This window comes from Fukomys damarensis, unplaced genomic scaffold (assembly GCF_012274545.1).
Source record: "Fukomys damarensis isolate Sample0158 unplaced genomic scaffold, DMR_v1.0_HiC HiC_scaffold_18, whole genome shotgun sequence".
Lineage (NCBI taxonomy): Eukaryota > Metazoa > Chordata > Mammalia > Rodentia > Bathyergidae > Fukomys > Fukomys damarensis.
The window spans coordinates 21,140,307-21,161,077 of NW_022900930.1; the positions used below are offsets into that span (position 1 = coordinate 21,140,307).

General features: G+C 36.9%; 1 protein-coding gene across 6 annotated transcripts in view; it reads left to right on the top strand.

The window, feature by feature from the left end:
• Sorbs2 (sorbin and SH3 domain containing 2) overlaps window positions 1-20,771 on the top strand; it is a 209,765-nt gene that overhangs the window by 138,677 nt on the left and 50,317 nt on the right. For 4 of the 6 annotated variants that reach the window (XM_019206848.2, XM_033765407.1, XM_019206849.2 and 1 more), the window contains 5 exons: window positions 2,018-2,190; window positions 8,681-8,747; window positions 9,424-9,468; window positions 11,145-11,319; window positions 13,927-14,041. In XM_019206848.2, coding sequence (XP_019062393.1) covers window positions 2,018-2,190; window positions 8,681-8,747; window positions 9,424-9,468; window positions 11,145-11,319; window positions 13,927-14,041 — 575 coding nt within the window. The remainder of the gene's footprint in view (window positions 1-2,017; window positions 2,191-8,680; window positions 8,748-9,423; window positions 9,469-11,144; window positions 11,320-13,926; window positions 14,042-20,771) is intronic. The other 2 variants (XM_033765408.1, XM_010619775.3) reach the window with 1 other exon arrangement.

The window sequence follows — 20,771 nt, forward strand, 5'->3', positions numbered from 1 at the left end:
AGTCTCAACTACACAGTGAGACCCTGTCTCAAAAAAACAAAAAACAAACAAACAAAAAAAAGAAAGTAAAACTTCCTTGTGCCAAAAATTTTCCCTCTAATAATCAGTCAGTAGTTTGGTATTATAATACTACTACATTATATTTTTGTAATGAAACAATGAATTATGACACATTAAAATAAAACTATAAATTAATCTAGTTATAACATTTTCCCAAATGATTACAAAGTGTGATGTTTTATCTCACTCCCTTTCTTAGGGAACATAGTATTGTCCCCACCCACAACCCCACCTTGCCAAACAACAAATGTAAATATTTGATTATAGATAGGCTTTGAACTTAGATCACATTAATTGGCACATAAACTACATAAAAGAAATGCTGCTTACAAACGTTGAACAAATTTCAACTAGCCAGTATTGTGACAGAAGCAGAATTTGCAAGTCTACTACTCTGTCCTAAGTAAACATTGTGGTTAGTTGAGAATAAAAGATTGCAAAGATAAGATTGTATAAAAAAGTAATAAAATTAAGGGGTAACTTCCATTGCCTAACCTACAGGTTTATGCAGTCTTATGAATCCATGTAAAGAATGATTCAGTTTGTTTACTGAAACTCTGCGCATACTAGGTGTTAAAAAAAAATATGGCTGATAGAAACACTAGCATAAAGTTAGTCCAGTCCTTTCTGGAATTAATAGTCAATCAGAATCAAATACTTCATTGTCTCTTAATTTGAAATAGCTTTAAAAAGACATGACTTTATATCCAATGGCATACAAGCAGTTTTGTTCTTACCTTTGCCCATTTTCAAAAATGTATTGAAATGATTTTCTGTTATAAAGTACATTAAAGTGACCATAATGATAGCAATAGCAATTATAAACATTTTAGTCGGCTTTACCTTAGAGAGGTATCCTTATAAAGATGAGTTAAATTTTTTAAATGACTACTTATGTTTTATTCAAAATTTTCAAGAAGAATATATTTTATGTGCCATATATATTTTCATATAAGTGAGTGTGTATCCCCATACACAATGAATCCTACCTTGAAACATAGAGACAGTACCATTTCTATATAAAAGAACTTTCTGAGTGACAGACCTACCAAAGAATAGCATAAATAATATAGACAAAGTATCATTATTGGTTGCCAAAATGCTGTTAATTACAGAAAAACAAAGTCATATTAGTAATCATACCAGGTAAATGGGATATTCTCTGCTGCTTCTAAAAGTACATTAGACATTAATGAAAAAAACATGCACGTGGAAACTTGATAATTCTCCTCTAATTTATATCCTTAGAGCAATTGCTATCCTCCAGGGACAAACAGTAATAGCTTTGGTATTTCAGCCATCTAGGCTATTTAAATAATATTCAACCAATACTAACAATGTGAAAGTATTTATTGACCTATAAGTCATTACATCCAAGCATGTGTGTGGGTGTAAAATTTTTTAGTTATTTTGGTTTCACTTTATGGAATCACTGACATTTGCTCACCTGCCCTATCTTTTGACTAATCAGACATTTCAATACTTGTCAATAATGGTAGCCAGCAGTATCTCAAGAATAATATTAGTGTCAATTATGAACTGAGGGAAATTACTAAACTTTTCGCAGCTTTGGCTCCCTCGCCTTTAAAACTGATTCTTGCCCCCCAACCCACCTGCCCCAAAGATTCCTGCCCAAAAGGAAGGAAAAGATGAGGTAACATCTGTCAAGGGCTTAAGCAGCAGTGGCTGGCACAATCTTCCAGCAGGTTTCACTCTTCCCCTCACATTCTTCATAAGGTGTTGAGGTCTTCATTGTTAAAGGCCTGTGTAATATAATCTACCCAATATCCATGACACAGTGAGTGACTCCGATATAAAATAAATGAGCCAAAAGACGTGACGATGGAAATATGGATCTCATGTTACATGTGACATAAGTGTACAAGAGGCACCCTTCATCTACAATTTTTTGTGGATTCAATGTTACATGTTATATTTCACCAAATATTCTCCACAGATTCCTCAGAGACATATACCCAGCATGCTCAGTCCCTGGATGGCACCACAGGCAGCTCAATACCACTGTACAGATCCTCTGAGGAAGAGAAGAGGGTGACAGTCATCAAAGCCCCGCATTACCCAGGAATTGGGCCTGTGGACGAATCTGGAATCCCTACGGCAATTAGAACGGTAGGAAATGCCAGCATGTGCGTCTGCCTGCGTCTGGGCTCAGGCTTCACAAAGGATGGATTGTGTGTGGCTTTATGCATTCCTGGGGCCTTATATAATGAGGATTGCCCTCTGAGCCAGTGCGTTCTCATGAATATTATGCTGTGTGGCAGAGAAAGAGGACTGTCCAGTAAAGAGAATGGCGCAATCTGTTTTTCCATTTGAATTAAAAATTATGATTCTGTTAAATGACAAAACTTTTTTGTTTTGTTTTACCTTCTGTCGAGAAGAGGTAGAGCCATAGTGAGAAAAGACAAGAAACAGCAACAACCCCCCCCCAAAAAAAAAAAACCTGTAAATTCTTGGGCTACATAAAATTCCCACACGCACTGCAAACAAACTAGTGATTTGTTTCTTAAAACGGATATGTGTTAACACTAAGAGACGGAGAGCCGTGAATTGGGAGCTGGGAGGTGAGATGATCGGGTGAAGGGACTTAATGTCGTGGAAAGCAGAAACTATCTGAAGACAAATACACATTCCAGAGTCCCTCTTCAGCTGGTCCCGCTGAGAGCTCTCCAGGGATGATAAATGAAAGTGTGGAGATTTGTTTTTAAGTCTTTCAACTCTGCCAAAGCATTGCTCATTGTGTCCGGGCAGCCCCTTCTGGTAGAGCGCAGCAGTAGCACAGGCAGCAGGGAGCAGGGCAGGCAGCTGCTGCTGACCAAGTCCACTTGAAGAAGAGGTTTGTGCTACGGTAGCCAGAGAAGGAAGACAGGAGCCGGGATGAGAGGCACAGCAGCTCTGCAGGTGACATGCACGGGAGGTGTGAGCAGGGAGCCCCCGCTGCACACCCTTTGCCTGTTAGACCCACAGAATGGACTGGGGTGTTGCCAAGAGCAGCTTCCCTGGAACGCAGACCTGGGGGGCCAGGTCGATAATGAATAGAGGAAAAGAATGGGAGCGATATGGAGGGACGCAGTGGTCAGGTCGGGAACATTCGAAAAGAACGAAAGGCAAAGTGTGTGTGTAAAGGGTGGGGGTCCTTCCCTTCTGGAATTTTTATTTATCGCATCAGGATTACATGTTTTATATACAGAGATATAGAGAAAGCGAGGGAGAAATACGTGTGCTATTCTAAGCTTTTGCTTTAGAGTTAAATCCGAAAAGTAAACCGATGTAGCAGGCGTTGGGTTTTAGACTTGTTAGATTGCAAGAATGTTGATCATTACTAATTGTAAAGTCCTAAAAATCTGTGTTGGAACTGATGATTGTCATGTTTAAGTGACAGAAAATGTTCAGGGATAATATTCTTAATCTTTCGATGATTACGTGTTTTGGGTGATGATGCTCTGTCATTTGTTTTGCCTTTAGAATTTCTGGCTCAAAATGGTTCAATTTGAACTCTTTCTATAATAATTTAGGAATACCAACAGATAGAATGCCATAGGTTTTGCTTAGTTAACCCTTAAGGTATGGTGCATACTCAAACTAAGAAATCCTCACTTGCTATCTAGTTATAGATTCTGTCTGAAAAGATTTTATCTGAAACCTCTGGGCATATTTTTAAGTCAATAAATGATATGAAAGATGGACATGCAAACCAGATGCATTATTTTTAGTCTATAAGATATAACATTAAAAGGACAATGTCTTGTTTTTTTAGTTTTTAAAAAGAAAAACAGATGTTGGAAATGGTTTACAAAAATCAAGTAATACCAATTTTTACATTGTTTTTCAACTGCCAAATCAAAAGCCTGCTTAAATATGCATAAGAAACATAAACTAAAAATGATATGCTAATTTACCATCTTTAAAATAAGCAACACAGATGTTCCTTATAAGGAACCATAATTTTTAGGTACAGTCGTGCTCTTAGACCTTTAAGGCTTTACAAAGAAGGTGCAGATCTGTGGAAAGTCTTCTCTTACTCACGTTTACTATTTTGCAGTCCTATAGAGGACATCCCCAAGTATAGCTGTGTTTATAAATGTGAGTCAGGCATCTCTGAGCCATAGCAGGCCAAGAATCTCCGAAGCTGTTTTTGTTCCTTGTCCATGAGGAAAGCAATAATTATCACACTCACACTTGAATTGTTTCATGTTAACTCCCTGCTTCGTGTGCCTTCAAAGTCAGTACTACCTCAATGTACCTTGCCATGGTACCATCTTAAACGATCAACATACACCGAGGCATCAGAGTTTTTTAAATAGTGTAGAAACTCCAGAAAGCCAAGTATCAATATATACCACCTTTGAGTCCTTCTAGTGAAGGAAAGCAACTCCAGTTGCTCTCTCTCTCATGTGTCCTGAGATGTCTGTTAGCCTTTTACTGCCATTCTTAAAAACAACAACAAAAATCACTAGGGCTCAGATCCCATGAGACTGTATATTAAAACCTAGTTATATGATGTGCAAGAGTGTTTTCTTTCTTGTAATTCAAATATAATGCTTGACCATTTTCAAAGCCAGAAAGGAGCAAAAATAGAGCAGAATCACTACTTACATGTAGAAAACATGCCTCTTTTCTTTTTGGAAATCTTTGCATATCAAATCAGTATGGAGCCCTGATGTCTCATAAACTGTACAGATGTAAAAATTGAAATCTATTTAGCCAAAGTTATAACTGTACAATGAAGTCCTAGTCATTATTTTCATGCAAAATGAAATGCTCGAAGAACATACCTAAAAGTAAATTTCCTCAAATTTGAATAGACTTCAATTTTCATAGTCTCAGTATTGGGTGTAACAATCTCTATGTTGACATTTATAAAAGGAACTTTAAATGCTCACAGTACTGCTTTTAGAAAGAGACTTTGAGTCTCAGTATTCCTGTCTTACCAGTCTCATGTTCTCCTTTGCCAACTGACTGGGCATTTCCTGGCATCTCCGTGCTGACCATATAAAGCTAGTAAATGGCATAACTGTGAGGTCCTGCCTAATAGAGGCCCTCCAACCAACAAAGGAAAAAGCTCTTCCTGTAAAATGCATCTCCATAAACAGTGATATACCTTACTTATTTAAGATCCCGTATTATTGTTGGTGTTGTCCAGGTATGGGCAGAATGCATGTTTTCACAGTTGTATCTTATTTTTGCTAGCTTGAGTACCACAAAAAAAAGAAAAAAACACTTAATGAAAGAGAAATCAGTCTTTTGTGATAATAACACACAGTGGGCTGAGGATGTAGCTCAGTGACAGAGCAGTTGCCGAGTATACATGACAACCTGGGATCAATTCCCAGCACCAAAAAAAAATTTTTTAATGAAAAAATACATTTCTGCTATTTTGTTTGAAACAAAGAAATAAACCCCTGCTTGATTGTTACACTCCTTACCACCAGCTCCCTATCACTGGACTACATAGTCAATCAACAAACCCTTTAATTTTCAGTTGTAGAGTCTAGAATGCAGAGTTGATACATAAGAAAATGGCCTTTAATTTTAATCTATATTTGTAGCGATTACCAGAATTGTCTGTTCTCAGAGATCAAAATGAATTTAACACAAGACCTTCATTTTCCAGATAAAAAAATGCAATGACCCCATTTTTGAAAGATATTTCAAAATATAAAATCCCAAGCAACACTTAGTCTAACAAGTACAAGAATATTTTATAGCAGACTTACAAAATTTTTTAAATCTAGAGATTGGTCTGCAAATTTTACCTGGTCTAACTGGAAAGTGCTGTGTGTTTAAATAAAAATATTGTAACAGTCAAAGACACATTGCCGTCAGTGCCCCTCCAAATATCCCCCCTTGCTTTGAACACCGCTCATTCCATTGCTCCTCGCCACTTTCGGGTGAGGTTCTGGAAGTCTGCTTTCATGAATGTCTTTAGCTGCACTGTCCTGGCTGCCTCAATGTCCTGATTTGATCTAAAACGCTTACCTTCCATGGTCATTTTGACTTTGGAGAAGACCTAAAAGTTGAACAGTGCCAGGTACAGTGAATAAGGTGGATGAGGTCACACTGTAATATTTTTATCAGTCTGTCTATCTATTGCAGGACACTTGGCAGCAGCATTCACCGTATTTTCGTCGCACCTAATAAAGACACATAATTTTTTAATTTAAATATACACTATACTTTCTGGTGAGCCTTTGTACTTAATTACAGAGAATGGGGTTCTTGCCTGAGCAGTTCTGAAAGAGCTGAGATACAGATCTCACCAAGCAAAATGTTTAATTACAGTTATAAAGGTGTGTGTCTACTCTTACCACTAGCTAGGGTGAGTCTAGCCACATGTATGATGACAACCAAATCCTCACTGATTTTTGAGCCAGTTGATAACTGCCACTGTTGTCCATCCTTTGGGGACTTCTAACAGGAGAGTTTCCCACATCAAGATGCTACTAATCAGCGGAGGGTTCAGTGTAACTGTTCCCATGTCCATGCCTCTGTTAGTATTTGACTGGCAGTGTTATGGGCTTCTTTAGTGTTCATCGTCCTCCTGACCGTTTGGAGGACAGCAGGCTGTGGGAACTCATCCTACCACCAGAGGTAGCAGCTCCTGGCTGTTCTTCATTGTTCTCCACTGTTCTCTGCTGCTTGTGCCCGACTACTGACAGCTTTCAGTACTGGAGGCCTTTAGTGTTATCAGGCCCGGCTGCTGGAGGCTTTTAGTGCCAGGGCCTTAGATGCTGCAAGCCCCTGATGTATGAGTTCAGCCTAGGAGGAGCTTTATTAGGTCTTCTGCTGAATCATAAGCGGGGACAGCACACTGCACTGAGCCTTCTAAGGGAATGGGGTTCTTGTATTTGTTTTTAAAAGAAAAAAGCCAGGCTTGCACATGCACATTGTCACCCTTTCCATTTGGTCATGGGTAGGAGAAAGGCCCCTGACAGGCCTGAGTGATGGAGGCTGCAAAGGGCAGAATCATGCAGAGAGGCTGCAAGAGAGCGTCTTCTGGGTTAGGCGAATGAAGCCTGCTATAGCTAAAACACTTCTCTCCCCGAGCGGCTGTGATGTGCCTGAGGCAGCCAGAATAGCTGCCAGGTTTTGGAGACAGCTGCAGAATAAAAGTAGCTTTTCGAGAGTGTTCGGGCCTTCTGTCCTGTGCAGGTGTACAATAAAGTTGAACTTACATTCAGTAAGCTAGATTTAGTCAGTATTTTATTTTACAAATATTTGAGAAATATTTAAGATTCTGTACTGTTTATGTTTATTGACCATTTATTATATTCTAGGTTCTTTTTGTATACATTATCCCATTCAGTTTCTATAATAACTCTGTGATGCAGATATCATTATTTAATTGAGAGAGAGAAAATTAGGGCTCAAAAAGTTTAGATGACTTTCCCAAATTCTTATTGCTAGGAAGTATTAAACAGTAATTTGAGTCTTAATTCAAGATTGAACATTAATTTTGTCTTGCCAAGGTCAGGTCCAAAGCCCAGGATGCATAAGGATCTTCTCCTCTCAAAGACCTAAGAATTTACCAAGGCAAAAGTGGTGTACACTTCATTATCCAGTTAAGGGAATTTTGGATCAATGTCTACATATTTAGATAGTTCTGGGTCTCTAGATTGTCTACCATATTCAATATTTTAGTAATTTAGATCAGTATATATCAAATTTATTTCTTTTAACCTAAGCTGATCAAAATATAGTTTGAGTAAAAAATATTCCCTAGTTAATACTAAAAATAATGTCATGATATCTCTAGATAATATGTTGAAGTTTTTAAGGATAATGATAATCACCAAAAGAAATTAAGTAAACCTTTGCAACATTAACTGTTATTCAGAGAATTTTATGTGAATATATGTGTGCTGATATCCACTATCTAGTACTGGCCACAGCTATAATTTTAATAAGTAAAACCATAGCATCATATGTTCTATTCAGCCTAAACTCGAACATGAGGTAATATATTTACATTTTACTGCACATCTAACTGGATAAATTACTAAAATTGCCATCAAATAATAGCACAGAATCTGGAAAGTTTATCACTGAAAAATCTATTAAAAAGAATAAATAGATGTGGTTTTTCTATAAAATGGAATATTACTCAGCCATAAAGAATGAGAAAATAGATTCATTCATAGGAAAATGGATACATATTGAAGATATACTAAGTGAAATAAATAAGTCACACATGTGTAAATACCGAATAGTTTCGCTGGTGTGAATAATCTGCAATAATACATAAGATCCTAATAAGATTACTGACGTTTAGAAATGGGAAGAAAGGAGCTAAAGGTGTAGGGAAGGTGGGATGGGTAGTGGAAGGGCAATAAGGGAAAAGAAAAAAATGTGAGATAATGAAAAGATGAAAATAAAGTGTTTGTAGATGGGGAGGGGAGGAGGGGGTGAAGGGAGGGCAGGGGTAAGTATATGTAGATATACAAGATCCCAGCAATGAATGTAACTGTACTGTATCCCTAAAATGTACCAATAAACTCAATTAAAGCTGAAAAAAAAAGAATAAATATAAGCCATGAAAAACACTAAAGAGCAATGATGGTATAAAATCAGTTTTGTGACTTTTGGACATTCTCTTTTGCAGACAGTCGACCGGCCTAAGGACTGGTACAAGACAATGTTTAAACAAATTCACATGGTGCACAAGCCAGGTGTGTACGCTCTTCTGCTTTCAGGACTTTGTAGGCTGAATGATGGTTACACCTCTTTCCTGTATCTCTTGTTCACGCAAAAATGTCAAGACCCCAACAAACTTCATTCTCTGCCTCATTCTTCTCAACATTCCTCTGTTCTCCTATATCTCCCCTCAAGTCGCAGATCTGTGCCTCTGCGCGGCCCCAAGCTGCCTCTTAGAAAGTACCCCTGGAGGGCTGCCAGGCATTCTGGTCCTACCCGCTGTCCTTCCCCACCCACACCTACACTGGTATGTTGTCTGCCTCAACAGATTCCCTGTTCCTCCGTCTACTCTGTCTGCTCCTCATTAACACAATGAGCACAGGTACATCTGGCTGAGGATGCTCAGTGCAATCAACAGAAGACCTTTAAAGCACTTGCTAAAGGAAAATCATGACCCAGAAAGCTGGCCACTTGGGCAAATGAGGACAAGGGACTGACTTTGCATGCTGTGAAGAAATCAAGCAGCATGATAACAAAAGTCAGTCTGCAGAGGCCCACCAAAAAGCAGTATTTGGAAATAGAAAGTGGTACTGTGAACTAGGAAAAATGCGTTGCTTTTTCTAGTAAATTTCTGTTGTTTCTCTGAAGTTCTGCTATCTTGTGATAGTCACAGAATCTGTATTACCATAATATTTATGTTTCATTTTCTAGATGATGACACAGACATGTATAATACTCCTTACACATATAATGCAGGTAGGATGGCTTTCCTTGCTTTCAATGACTATTTTGTGCTTGGCGGTGTTGGGAAGAACTACACAATTTCTTGTTTTACTCCTTTGTTTGGCCATACCTTGTCAGCTCCTGTAATTAGGAGGATGCTCTCTTTTCTCAGAGGATGCATGACAAAAAGATTGATCCTTTCTCATGGAATGAGAACTGATACAGTTTTATCTCATTCCTTCCCACCGTTAGTTTATTCTGAGCTTCAGGAATGTTAAACCAAAGTGTGAAGGACAGTGTGAAGGAACGTACGGTAACCCCATAAGATAATAATCTTCTGTAATCAGCAGAGAGAGTGATTATACGTGGGTAAGATCTTTTAGATACATTTCCGCAAAACAAGTTAAGCAAAGTGTTTTGTGACCTTGTCCAGACTTTTGCTTACATATGCAACCATTTAATGAAAGATTTAAAAAATCTCCTTAGGCTGGGCCACTTTTCTGATTCAAAGTTGCAAAAGAGCGCAATTCAATCATTTCAATCCTCGCCATTTCTACTTATATTTGAGGGTGTTGACATCTTATTCAATGGTCTTAGGGCTGGAGTTAAGATCCCTAAAACTTGTTACCCTTCCTTGCTTTTTCCTAAATGGGAGATTCACTTAGGATTCCTTCTACTGCCCAGCCTCAGTCTGTGACTACTGCAGCCACCCCTTCGTCAGCTAAGCCCTAATGTAGGGACCTCTGGCAAGCTTGGAAGCAGACTGGCATGGTACTCTCCCCTCCATGCTGCCTGAATTGGGCCTCTAACTGTTAGAGAGTTTGCTACTTATCTCAAATGTCAAATAGAGAAAAAGTGAGTGGAATAATCTTAGCAAGCTATCTCATCTTTGGTTTTAGGTCCTGGCTCCATAATATCCATTATTATATTCTCTTTTGCTTTTCCTAATGATCACAGGTACACAAAATGCACCTCCTTTACTTAAGTCAAAAGCTAAAATATGACTGTGGTATTGAGGCAAAAATATAGGCAAACATTGTTTCTTTTCATTTGTCGTGGAAATTGGCATGGGTCTTTAGAGGCAGATGGACACAAATAGATGTAGCACAAAAGTTATAAGTTGAGCGAAATCAGAATTTTAATACTTTTTAAAATAATGAAGTCTGTGTCCCATTATAATTAGTGAAATGAGAGTCACGCACATATTATCTTGCAGAGCCCTGCAAGTTTTAGTCTCTTCCCTTTTAAGCCAACACCCTGCTACTTGATGTCTTGCTTAATTTTGCTTTTTCCTCCTCTGTGCTATCCCTGCGAATATCTTACATCCACCAAAATAATCCTTTTGGCCACGGGTTCCATATTATCTTCTCTGACCAATCCAACATCTCGTAATCCAGGAAAAACTTTGCTGAATTCCTGTAACTTTATTCTTACCAATGATTTGAATTGATACTAATAACAAAACAATTATTGATTGTTTAATGTAATCAATACTTGCGTGCAGAATAAATTAACAATTAATCCACAAATAATGAATAAACTGATATTTTTAATAAATTAATAAACATTATGCCACTTAATATATGCAATATCAATATGCTTGCTGTTAATAATTTTGGCAAAATCATTGAGTACTTTGAGTGACACAGACAACTTAATGCACTTTTGAAATATTATTTGCTTCTTTTTGGGTTTTTTTTTCACAATAGGTTTGTACAATGCACAGTATAGTGCTCAGTCACACCCAGCTGCGAAGACCCAGACCTACAGACCTCTTTCCAAGAGCCACTCTGACAACGGTACCGATGCCTTTAAGGAAGCATCCTCTCCAGTGCCTCCCCCACATGTTCCCCCAAGACCGAGAGATCGATCTTCAGCAGAAAAGTAAGGCATTCTCCCCCAAAGTGGCCTGTGGTTCACTTAGGGTAAAACTAAAGCCACTTAGCATTCAGTAGAAAAGTCAGCACAGAGAGAACTTATGCATGCTTTCAGTCCATACACGTACCTCTCGATTGATTCCCTCAACTGGAATTGCGTCAAACACTGTCACAGTCTTGACCATGCCATCACAGTGCCCTAAACTAAATTTGCAGTTCCACAATCAAAACATATGGTGCTTCTTTAGACTTAAAATTCTTTTATAGCAACAGACAAATCGTCATTCATTTCCCTCTCGCTTCAGATGCATGTGTCCTATCTTTCTTTCCACCATCTGAAGTGCTTCTTTCTTGTGTGACTTTGCACTGTGATCAGAAAACATGCTGACGGAGGCTGGCGAGGGCCATCCAGAAGAAAGGCAGGCTTCTAACAATACGTCCTTGTCCTCTTGATGTGGCACTGTGTGACTTCTGGCTTTTCTCTGAAGTCGAAATGACCACTGAAAGGACCTCAGGTAGCCACTATCCAGTGAGGGATGCAGAAGTGGGCTTTCAGAACCGCCTCGGACAATGGCCAGAATGCTGGGCTAAGCATGCTTGAAGCAAGAGGGAGGATGTGGAGGAGGATTAATGAGGATGGGACTTTTACTGCAATGACTTTTTTAAAATTTAAGCTTTCACTGTATTTTTTATCAGATTGCATATGCACATCTACTTTTTGATCAATATGTACATATAAGAGATAAAGAAATAATTGAAATGAATTTCCTTTGCTATATACTAGGTTAGAAATTTATACAGTTAATTTTCACTTCCTCGAGATTTAAAATATTTAGAATATTAATAAAGTATCTTTTAGAAGCCAGGGAAAGTTATTCATAAATCCTAAATCAGGACTTAGTTAATGAGTGTCTATCCATGACTCATTTCTACCAGCTTGTAGAGCTAATTTCACTTTTCCACTGAAGTATTTTTATACAAACTACTCACACTCAAATAAAAAAGTTATGAACACATTCCTGCTGTGTCATTATATTATGATCATGACTAATATTCCCAGGAATAGGTAATTCTTATTGAGAGCTCACTACAAGCCAAGTACTAAGCTAAGCACTTTTTCCTATATTAATCAATTAATTCTGAAATCATCTCAATGAGATATGGTCTACTACAGAGAGAGACAGAAAATAGTTAAGGAAACTGTAGTAATTTTTCCCATTGATACAGCTATTTTATTCCAGCCAGGATTTAGTAAATAAGGATATAAAAATTAGTCATTATTAATACTGATTTTTGTGAATTGTCTATTATATTCATTCACAAAAATTATATTCAATAACCCATTTTAAGGTCATGAGTAATTAATGATCAGGTAGAGTACAAGATACTGCAAAAGTAAAGATATCATGCATGAAGAATTTCTCATTTTGTTACCAATATCATGATGAACTATGTGGGATGCCTTAAAACAGAGCAATAATTGTCTGGTCACAAAGTAATATCTTCACTAACAAAAAGAATCAAATTTTACTGAGAATCAAATGTATTTGTTCTGTACCTTAGTTAAAAAATAATCTCTTGTCAAGAAATATGCTGGTCCCTTAAAAATGCCTCTGCAGAGAAAACAGACACAATTTTACTGTGTGTGTTTTACATAGATGTCAAACATCAGACTGAAAAATTTGAAGGAGTCTGCCAAACACTACTCATCTGTGTAGTAGAAAACTAGAACTTCTCTACTGCTGTCTCTTAGAATACTTCTATTTCAAAAATGCTCTAGAATTAGAATTTCATTCCATTGTATAGAATCCAAATTTCCCCAAACTAAAGTCAGAGAATTCATCTTCCTAAAAGTATACATCTGTAATCAATAAGTCCTTATTCCTTTTCCAACAAAAGCCTTCCCTTTACTGCCAGCTTGCAGGAAGGGTTGGACTTGCTAAGTCCTCCACTAAAGCATGACTTGTGAATTCCAAAAACCTCTGAATGACATTGGTTCAGGAAAAAGAGCAGGCTGCACTGAGACAGCTGTTGGACTCTGGTTTTTCAAGGCTCACACTAAAAGGGCTCTCCAGTGGCATTTGGCTTGTCCCTGTGCATGTCCACCCAAGTGACACTGTTGCACTTCTCACAGACAAACTCTGATGCCACTTAGAGGAAATGAGACCAAACACGATGTGTGAATGATTCCTTATCACTTTGGATCAAGGAAGCCAGGTCACGGAGTGTGGTAGGTTAAACTCTCATAGCTTCAGGGAGCATACTGCCATTTACTTTAAACTCAAACAGATACAGCTGAGTTAGAGACCTAGGGTTTTACTCACAGTCACTTGTCTGCATGTCTACAAACAAAGCATGGCAGTTTTTGAGCCAGCAGGAGGAAGTCGCATGAAAAAATAGAGGAAAATATAACATGAAATAAGAGAAATGCCTTTACTTGTCACTTATATAAATCAAAACATAAATGTGATATTCTTCGTAGACTAACTTTTTATCCTGAGAAATCATTTTTAAATTTATACCAAAATTAACTTTAAAAACAAATAGCAAGTGGAACGGTGCAGCCATGAAAGATACAGAATTAGTTTAATGTGTGATTGTTGTTTATTTCTAGGCATGACTGGGATCCTCCAGATAGAAAGGTGGATACCAGAAAATTTCGGTCTGAGCCAAGGAGTATTTTTGAATATGAGCCTGGGAAGTCGTCTATTCTGCAACATGAAAGACCAGTAAGCACTTATCATTAATCCCTATGCTAGCTCATTAGTCTTCCAAAGTTCCCAAAAAAACCTAAATTTCATGTCATTTAGCAATTTTTGTCATAAAAGTAATTTATTTCTTTGGGGTTAATTAGGAATCATGTTTATTTTGTGTTACAATTTGTGCATCTTACTTCAGAATTGACAGATGCGCTTTATCACGTATATGTGCAGGCGTGGGGGAGTCACATTAACACATAACAAAAGCTGTGCCTGATTGTGAACCTGAGTTTAACTTGAGAAACACTCAGAAATGTACCACTTAATTCTGTTTAGATTGCTAAGGAGAAAAATCATTTCTTAATCTCCCTGATGTATATACACCCAGATACATCTTTTGGCTCCCATATTGCATTCTTAATATTTCTTTCACTTGAGGAGAAATTTTCCAAGTACTTTTTTAAGAGAAATTATTTAATCGATTCTCATTAAGTCTCTCTCAGGTTACCAAACCTCAACTTTCCTGTTTGTCAGTCTAATGAATCAAGATAATATTTTACCCCACAGTATTTTTCTAATATTAATTGTAATTATGTACAAACAAAAAGATATATAAACTTGAAAAAACTACTTGCCTCCTCTAACTCCAAGTTAACACATAGGCCCTTCCCTGGACTTTCATTTTTGATCTCCCCATTCCTCCTTTCCATGCTGTCTGCTTTTCCTCAGAGATCAGTGCTCCCCAAATCTCTTAAATCTCTTCGATTCCTCTTCCTCCACAGCCTGCGTCTAGAAAACCACTTTCTGTCAATAGCAATTTACTTGTGTCCTTGATTTAAAAGAATTTTAGAATCAGTGATGGGAAAAAGAGAGTTTTCTTTGTTAGCTCCTTCAAGAGTTTCCAAGAAATCACATTGTTACATAGAATGCAAGGCCAGTGGTGATTGAATTGGAAACTGTTGCCTCACCACACCCAACATGAGTGTCCTTGATTTCATTTTTGAACCTCAACATTTGTGGTTGTATTCTTGAGAAACATGTTCTAAATCCTTATAATCACATAATTCCAACATGGCATTTATCTAGGTCTTATTTTTCTTTCTTCAAATAGCTCACTATTTCTTTTCTTTTTTTTTTTTTTTAGAATAACAGCTTCAACAGAAAAACTGAGTAAAAAAGGGACATCAGTGATTTTAGGCTCCCTTGTAAACTAACAATTCACTTGCAGGGTTATATGACTGAATATCAAGTTACTTGGAGTATTTCCAGGGTGAGAATTTAGTGGGCCATAGTGTCACCACTGCACAAAATTGAAAAGCAAACTAATGATCTTGTATTTAAATGTAAATGGACAAACTGTAATGATCATTCTAATAATTCATCAGACACTTTTATGATGATAAAATTGTAATTACACTGGAGAGCTTTTGTAGCTGTGGTGTCAGGAAACAGGACTGATTTGAGAAGTTTTCCCATCAGGATATTTCTGTTATTTACTCATTCAACAAAATTGGTTAGGCAAGCAAATAGTTATGTAGCACACTTTATGCAGCACAGCTTTATGTAGCGGGGGACACAATGGGGAACAAGATACAGTCTCTACCTTGAGGAACTTCATCATGTATGTGGCTACATGACTAGATCCGCATTCCCCAAGTAAGCAACTTACATGTCTGACATGGAGGCAGGTGCTGCTAAGGAGTCAACCCTGTGTCCCCTCTGCAGCTCACTCGTGGGTCCTGTCATTGTCACTGAAGTTCCTACATTATTCAAGTCTTTGGGTGAAGCCTTTGAAGGCTCTTGTTTTAAAATAGAAATAATAATAACAACAACAGTAATTATAATTCTTTACTGAGCACCATATGTACCAGCTATGTAATTAGAATTTATCTCATGCAATGTTCCTGGTAACCCCACAATGTACATACATGGTATTCTCATTTTATAAATGAAAAGAGTAAAGTATGCTTTAACTAATTTTGCCCCAGGGTTATATTACTGGTGGGTGCAGGATCTCGGGGGTGACCCCAAGAATACTTGTGCATGGCGTGCTTGCTCACTATTATATCAAGTCAGCTGGGTAGGGAAGATTTAACTGCAAGTCAGTGTCACCTTAGTTAGTTTATCTCGTTATTTTACAGTATAAATTAAATTATTTAGTGTTAACATTTCATAAATTTAATGTATTTGATTTAAAATAATTTAATGTATTTGATTTAAACCAGAGCCCTGAGTAATTATTACACAAAACCAAAGTGTCTAATTCTTCTTAAAATTATAGAAAGGTCAGAAACCATGCGTGATGACAGAGATTCAGATATGCATAATTCCCTTCAGCCAAAATAAAAGACAAGTAGAAGGAACCTGGAAACTTGGAAGGGTATGTAGTAGGTTATATGATGAGAAGGCAAGTAATATTCAAACTAGCCATGGCATGTTTTATAAAAAAGAAATAGAGTAGTTTGCCAGCATCTTGTGTTTTAAATTACTGTACTCTGCACAAATATTGGTTTTGCTATTTTACTTTTCCTTATATGATTAAAACTGAAAATAGGAGGGTTTTTTCTATTTTATGAAAATTTTAAAGGTTGTAAAACAATTGTAATGTTTTGCTGATTACTGAAATTGTTTTGCATGTTTTTTTAAAAAAGAAAGAAAGAAACTTGGCCGAGGATTTAGTTCATTGGTGCCACCACCTGCCTCAAAAGTGCAAGGACCTGAGTTCAATCCCCAGTACCAAAAAAATAAATAAATAAATGAAGAAACTTGGAAGGGAACAAGAATGAATATCTCGGGCAGGGGATTTAGCTCAACGGTTCGGTGGCCTGCCTTGCAAGTGCAAGCACCCAAGTTCAATCCCCAGTACAAAAAAAAAAAAGATATCTTATGGAAAAAATGAAAAGAACCCCAATCTTCTATCCTTCCTAAACAGTTTTGCTGAGAACCAGCTATATTACACAAAGTAATTTGACTATTATGTATCACTTTGGCCAGGCTTCTTTATGATAGGGCTAGTCTATTACCTTTTATAATCAACTCTGTATTCATCCTAATTACCTCTAAAAGTCAGAAAAAGAAAGGTTAAGTGGGCAGCAATGTTGCAGAGACTGGCTATGTATTAATGTAGTGTATAGAAGATTCTGAATGTCTGGAACACAAATACAGAGGGGGCAGAGCAGGCTTGCTAGATGATATTGATGTGACAACCAATAGGCAACACTTAGGCATTTCAATGCACCCTCCCGTCCTCTTATGCCAAGACTGGGGGCATTCCTGTGACCCTTTCATTTTTCATTTTGAAAAGTATTCACAACAGCTATGCAACTCGAAGTTGCTGTTTTGCATTCCTAGAACCACACTATTGGTCCAGCTTTCCTAGATATCATCTTGGATACCCCTCTCTTCAGTAACTCCAAAATCCACACACGAGGAGAAATGCCAGTACCATGTCTCTCTTCAGAACAAGAGTCCATTGCCTAGCTTACGGTGACATCTGTCTGATCCATTTTGCTAACTCTCCAACCTAGTGCATCTTTAGAAAATCTTTATAAAACCTTCAGCTCAAAATTTTCTCCTAGCTTTCCATTATCCCTAGAGAAAAATGCAAATGCTTTAACATAATTTACAGAAACGTGGCATTTGGCACCAGCTTAGCTCTCCGGCCCCTCCTCTTTCCTTCCTACTGTCTTTGTCTCACTATGTTCCAGCCACACAGAAAGCTTTTAATCCCTCTTTTGTTGAACCTTTCACAGACCAATCTCTCTGGCAGGAAAGCTCTCCTCCCTACCTCTCCCCTTCACATGAAAATTTCATCTCCTCCTTCAGGTCTCAGTCTAAGAGGTTGTCCCTCCCTGACACTAGGTATAAAGCTCTCCCTGCTGTACCTCAAGGTCCCTTACCATAATTGGAGTGACAGTGAACTGCACTGCCCTGCTTACATCTCTGTATCCCTCGCTAGGTTTATAAGCTCCTTGAAGGCAGAATCACGTGCGGTAAGGCATTGTATCCCCAACACAGAACATGGCTGGCATGTGGTAGGAGTCCAATGGCTATGTATTAAATAAGGCAGTGAATGAAAACAGGTTTTACCCTTGTGGTTGGTGGATAAAAATTGATGAGAGAATGAATCTTTTTTCTGTTACTTATTTATGAAGTCTGCACATTTCTAGTGACAAAAGGCCCAGTGAGTCCCCACCAAGGCAGGTACGAGGCCATTGACACACTGTTATTGGTAACTGTGGCTAACTAATTCATGATTTCCTGCCGGCACAAAGGAGACAGAAAAGGCAATAAAAAACACGTGAACAAAAGTCTACCCCAGATCTTGGCAAAAAGATCCGTCAGACGCCAGTAGCATATGCATTTATGTTCTTTAACAGGAAAGCAAAAGTAGATGCCATTTTTTGAAGCTTACAAATATTCATGTGACTAAATGGGTCTAACTTTCTTCTTGAAAAGCAGTTTGGAAACACCAAAGTGTTAAAATCAGATGCCAAAGTTAAAGATAAAGATAAATCTTTAACTGAGGATCCACAAATCAAAACCATATTTCTACAATTGACTTATTCCATGACACAACCATACCAACTCCCTAGTGGAGAGTTTATATACCATTGAAATTGGATATGCTTCTAGATGAGCCATGTTAGTATTTTTTAATTTTAAGGCAGCATTTGTTTAGGAGCTCCTTATGCTTGATGAAATAAAAAGTGACACAAAGATGTTATCTTTCCCTATGATAACTAAACCTACACAAAACAAAATCAGAAAAAATGAACACTGAAAGCACTGTACAGAGTTATAAAGAAATTTAAGCTAAAAGAAGACATAAACTCTATCAACAAAAATTGCCATTCCGAATTAAATGTATACACATTTGGAGAATTTTATCTGATGCAGTGAACCATAAAGATTATCCCAACTAACAATGTGTAGAGCATTTATCTTGGAGCCACAATAACTATACAAATATAAAACATAGCAGCTGATGCATTGAAACATAGATGCTAATGAACATATAAATGTTCAAGCACTTTTTGTTTGGAATCCTATATAAAAACAGAAGACTGATAACAATGGAATTTCTATAATTACAAAAGAAGCTAAAAGCTTTTAAAATATGGAAAACATAAAAACTTTACAAATTGTGCACCTTTGGTAGCTTTTCAATACAAGTCATGTGTGATTTACAGTTGTGGCTTTTCTTAAATACTTCTTTTTGCACTGGTGATGTAAAGGTAATGTTAAATCTGGGTTTACCAAGTTTTAAAAAATGAAAAGTTAAAGAAAATAGGATTGCAAAGATATATGACAATATGTTTGTCTTTTATAAGCAGTTAGTATAAAGCATATATACCTCCTAGATGGGTTCCTAAGTACTAATATTCACACTGAATTCAAATGGATTTGTGTCACACCAGGCGACCATTGAATTAGTGAGATAATTAGTGTGCATATATTTCTGCTGGCTGACCTTCTGCATATGTGTCACTGACTATTGTGAGATTCCTGTGTGCTTTAGCAGTGGCTCTGGCTTGCTACATAATATATTAATTGTTGAATAACTGAAGGAATCTAGTAGGTCAAACATAGCAAAGACAAAATTCTAGTTCTGCCACTTACCCTTCATTAACATAAAGGCTCTGCTCAATTATGTGTCATTTATTGTATTCTAAAGTTACTGACAATTGCCAGTTAATACTTTGGGTGTTATTTCTGCTGGAATGGATTCTAGATAGTTTCCCTTTGTAACTAGAAATTGAACTTTTTATAGGCAGAAATCACAATTAATGGGAAGTTGTCATTATAAGGTATGAAACAGAATGATATATATTCTTCTCCCTTTCCAATAGTCCATCATATTAACAATTTTTTAAATCTCACTTATTTTCTTAAGGTGGAAGTCAAAATGAAATTATAATGGTTAATTAATATATTTATTTGTTTAATAAATTTGCTGCCCTCTGCTGTTCATAAACTTCTTATCCCCAAGAGAAGTTTCTATCTCCTCTTAGCAAAATAAAATATTATTATTTATACTTGAAAGTAAAGGTTATAAAGCCAAGAGTCAATAATCACTAACTGCATAACACTAGAAACTACAAACTTTGAAAGAATAAAAGATTAGTTTCCCGTGGAAGAAATACTATGCCTCTCTTAACAATAAAGCTACTGGTAAAGTCTAATGTTGATTTTCCTTAAAACTCAGCTCTAGCAAAACCATTCTATGAAATAATTACATGTGACATCAGAAATTAACTAAATAGTATCTGACAAAAACATATCTTAGTAGGATCAAGATCTATTTTTAAATTAAATTATGTGATTATAACAGAATGATGAGGTTTTGTTTTGGGAAGCTGATAAATACATTTAACGTATCTTGCTTATTTTCCATTCCATTATTCCCTTTTCCCTTTCCTCCCCCTCCCAATAATGACAAAATCTTAATTAATACTTCTGAATTCAACAAATGAAGTAAATTTTAAATTAAACAGAAAAAAATAGCAAATTAGTTACTAGATTTATTTCTTTCCACTAATTTCACTATTACTTCTGGAATGTATATCAATAATAATATTGACAAAATAGGAAAATATTTCAGTATTTCTGTAGCATTTTCCCATACATAATACAATACTCTCTTTGATTTTTATACCTTGTAAAAATACCATTGTAACAACAAAGCAAAATAATATTTAAATGAAAGAAAAACCAAACATTATCAATACCAGAACATCCTATCGCCTTATGTGTGCAT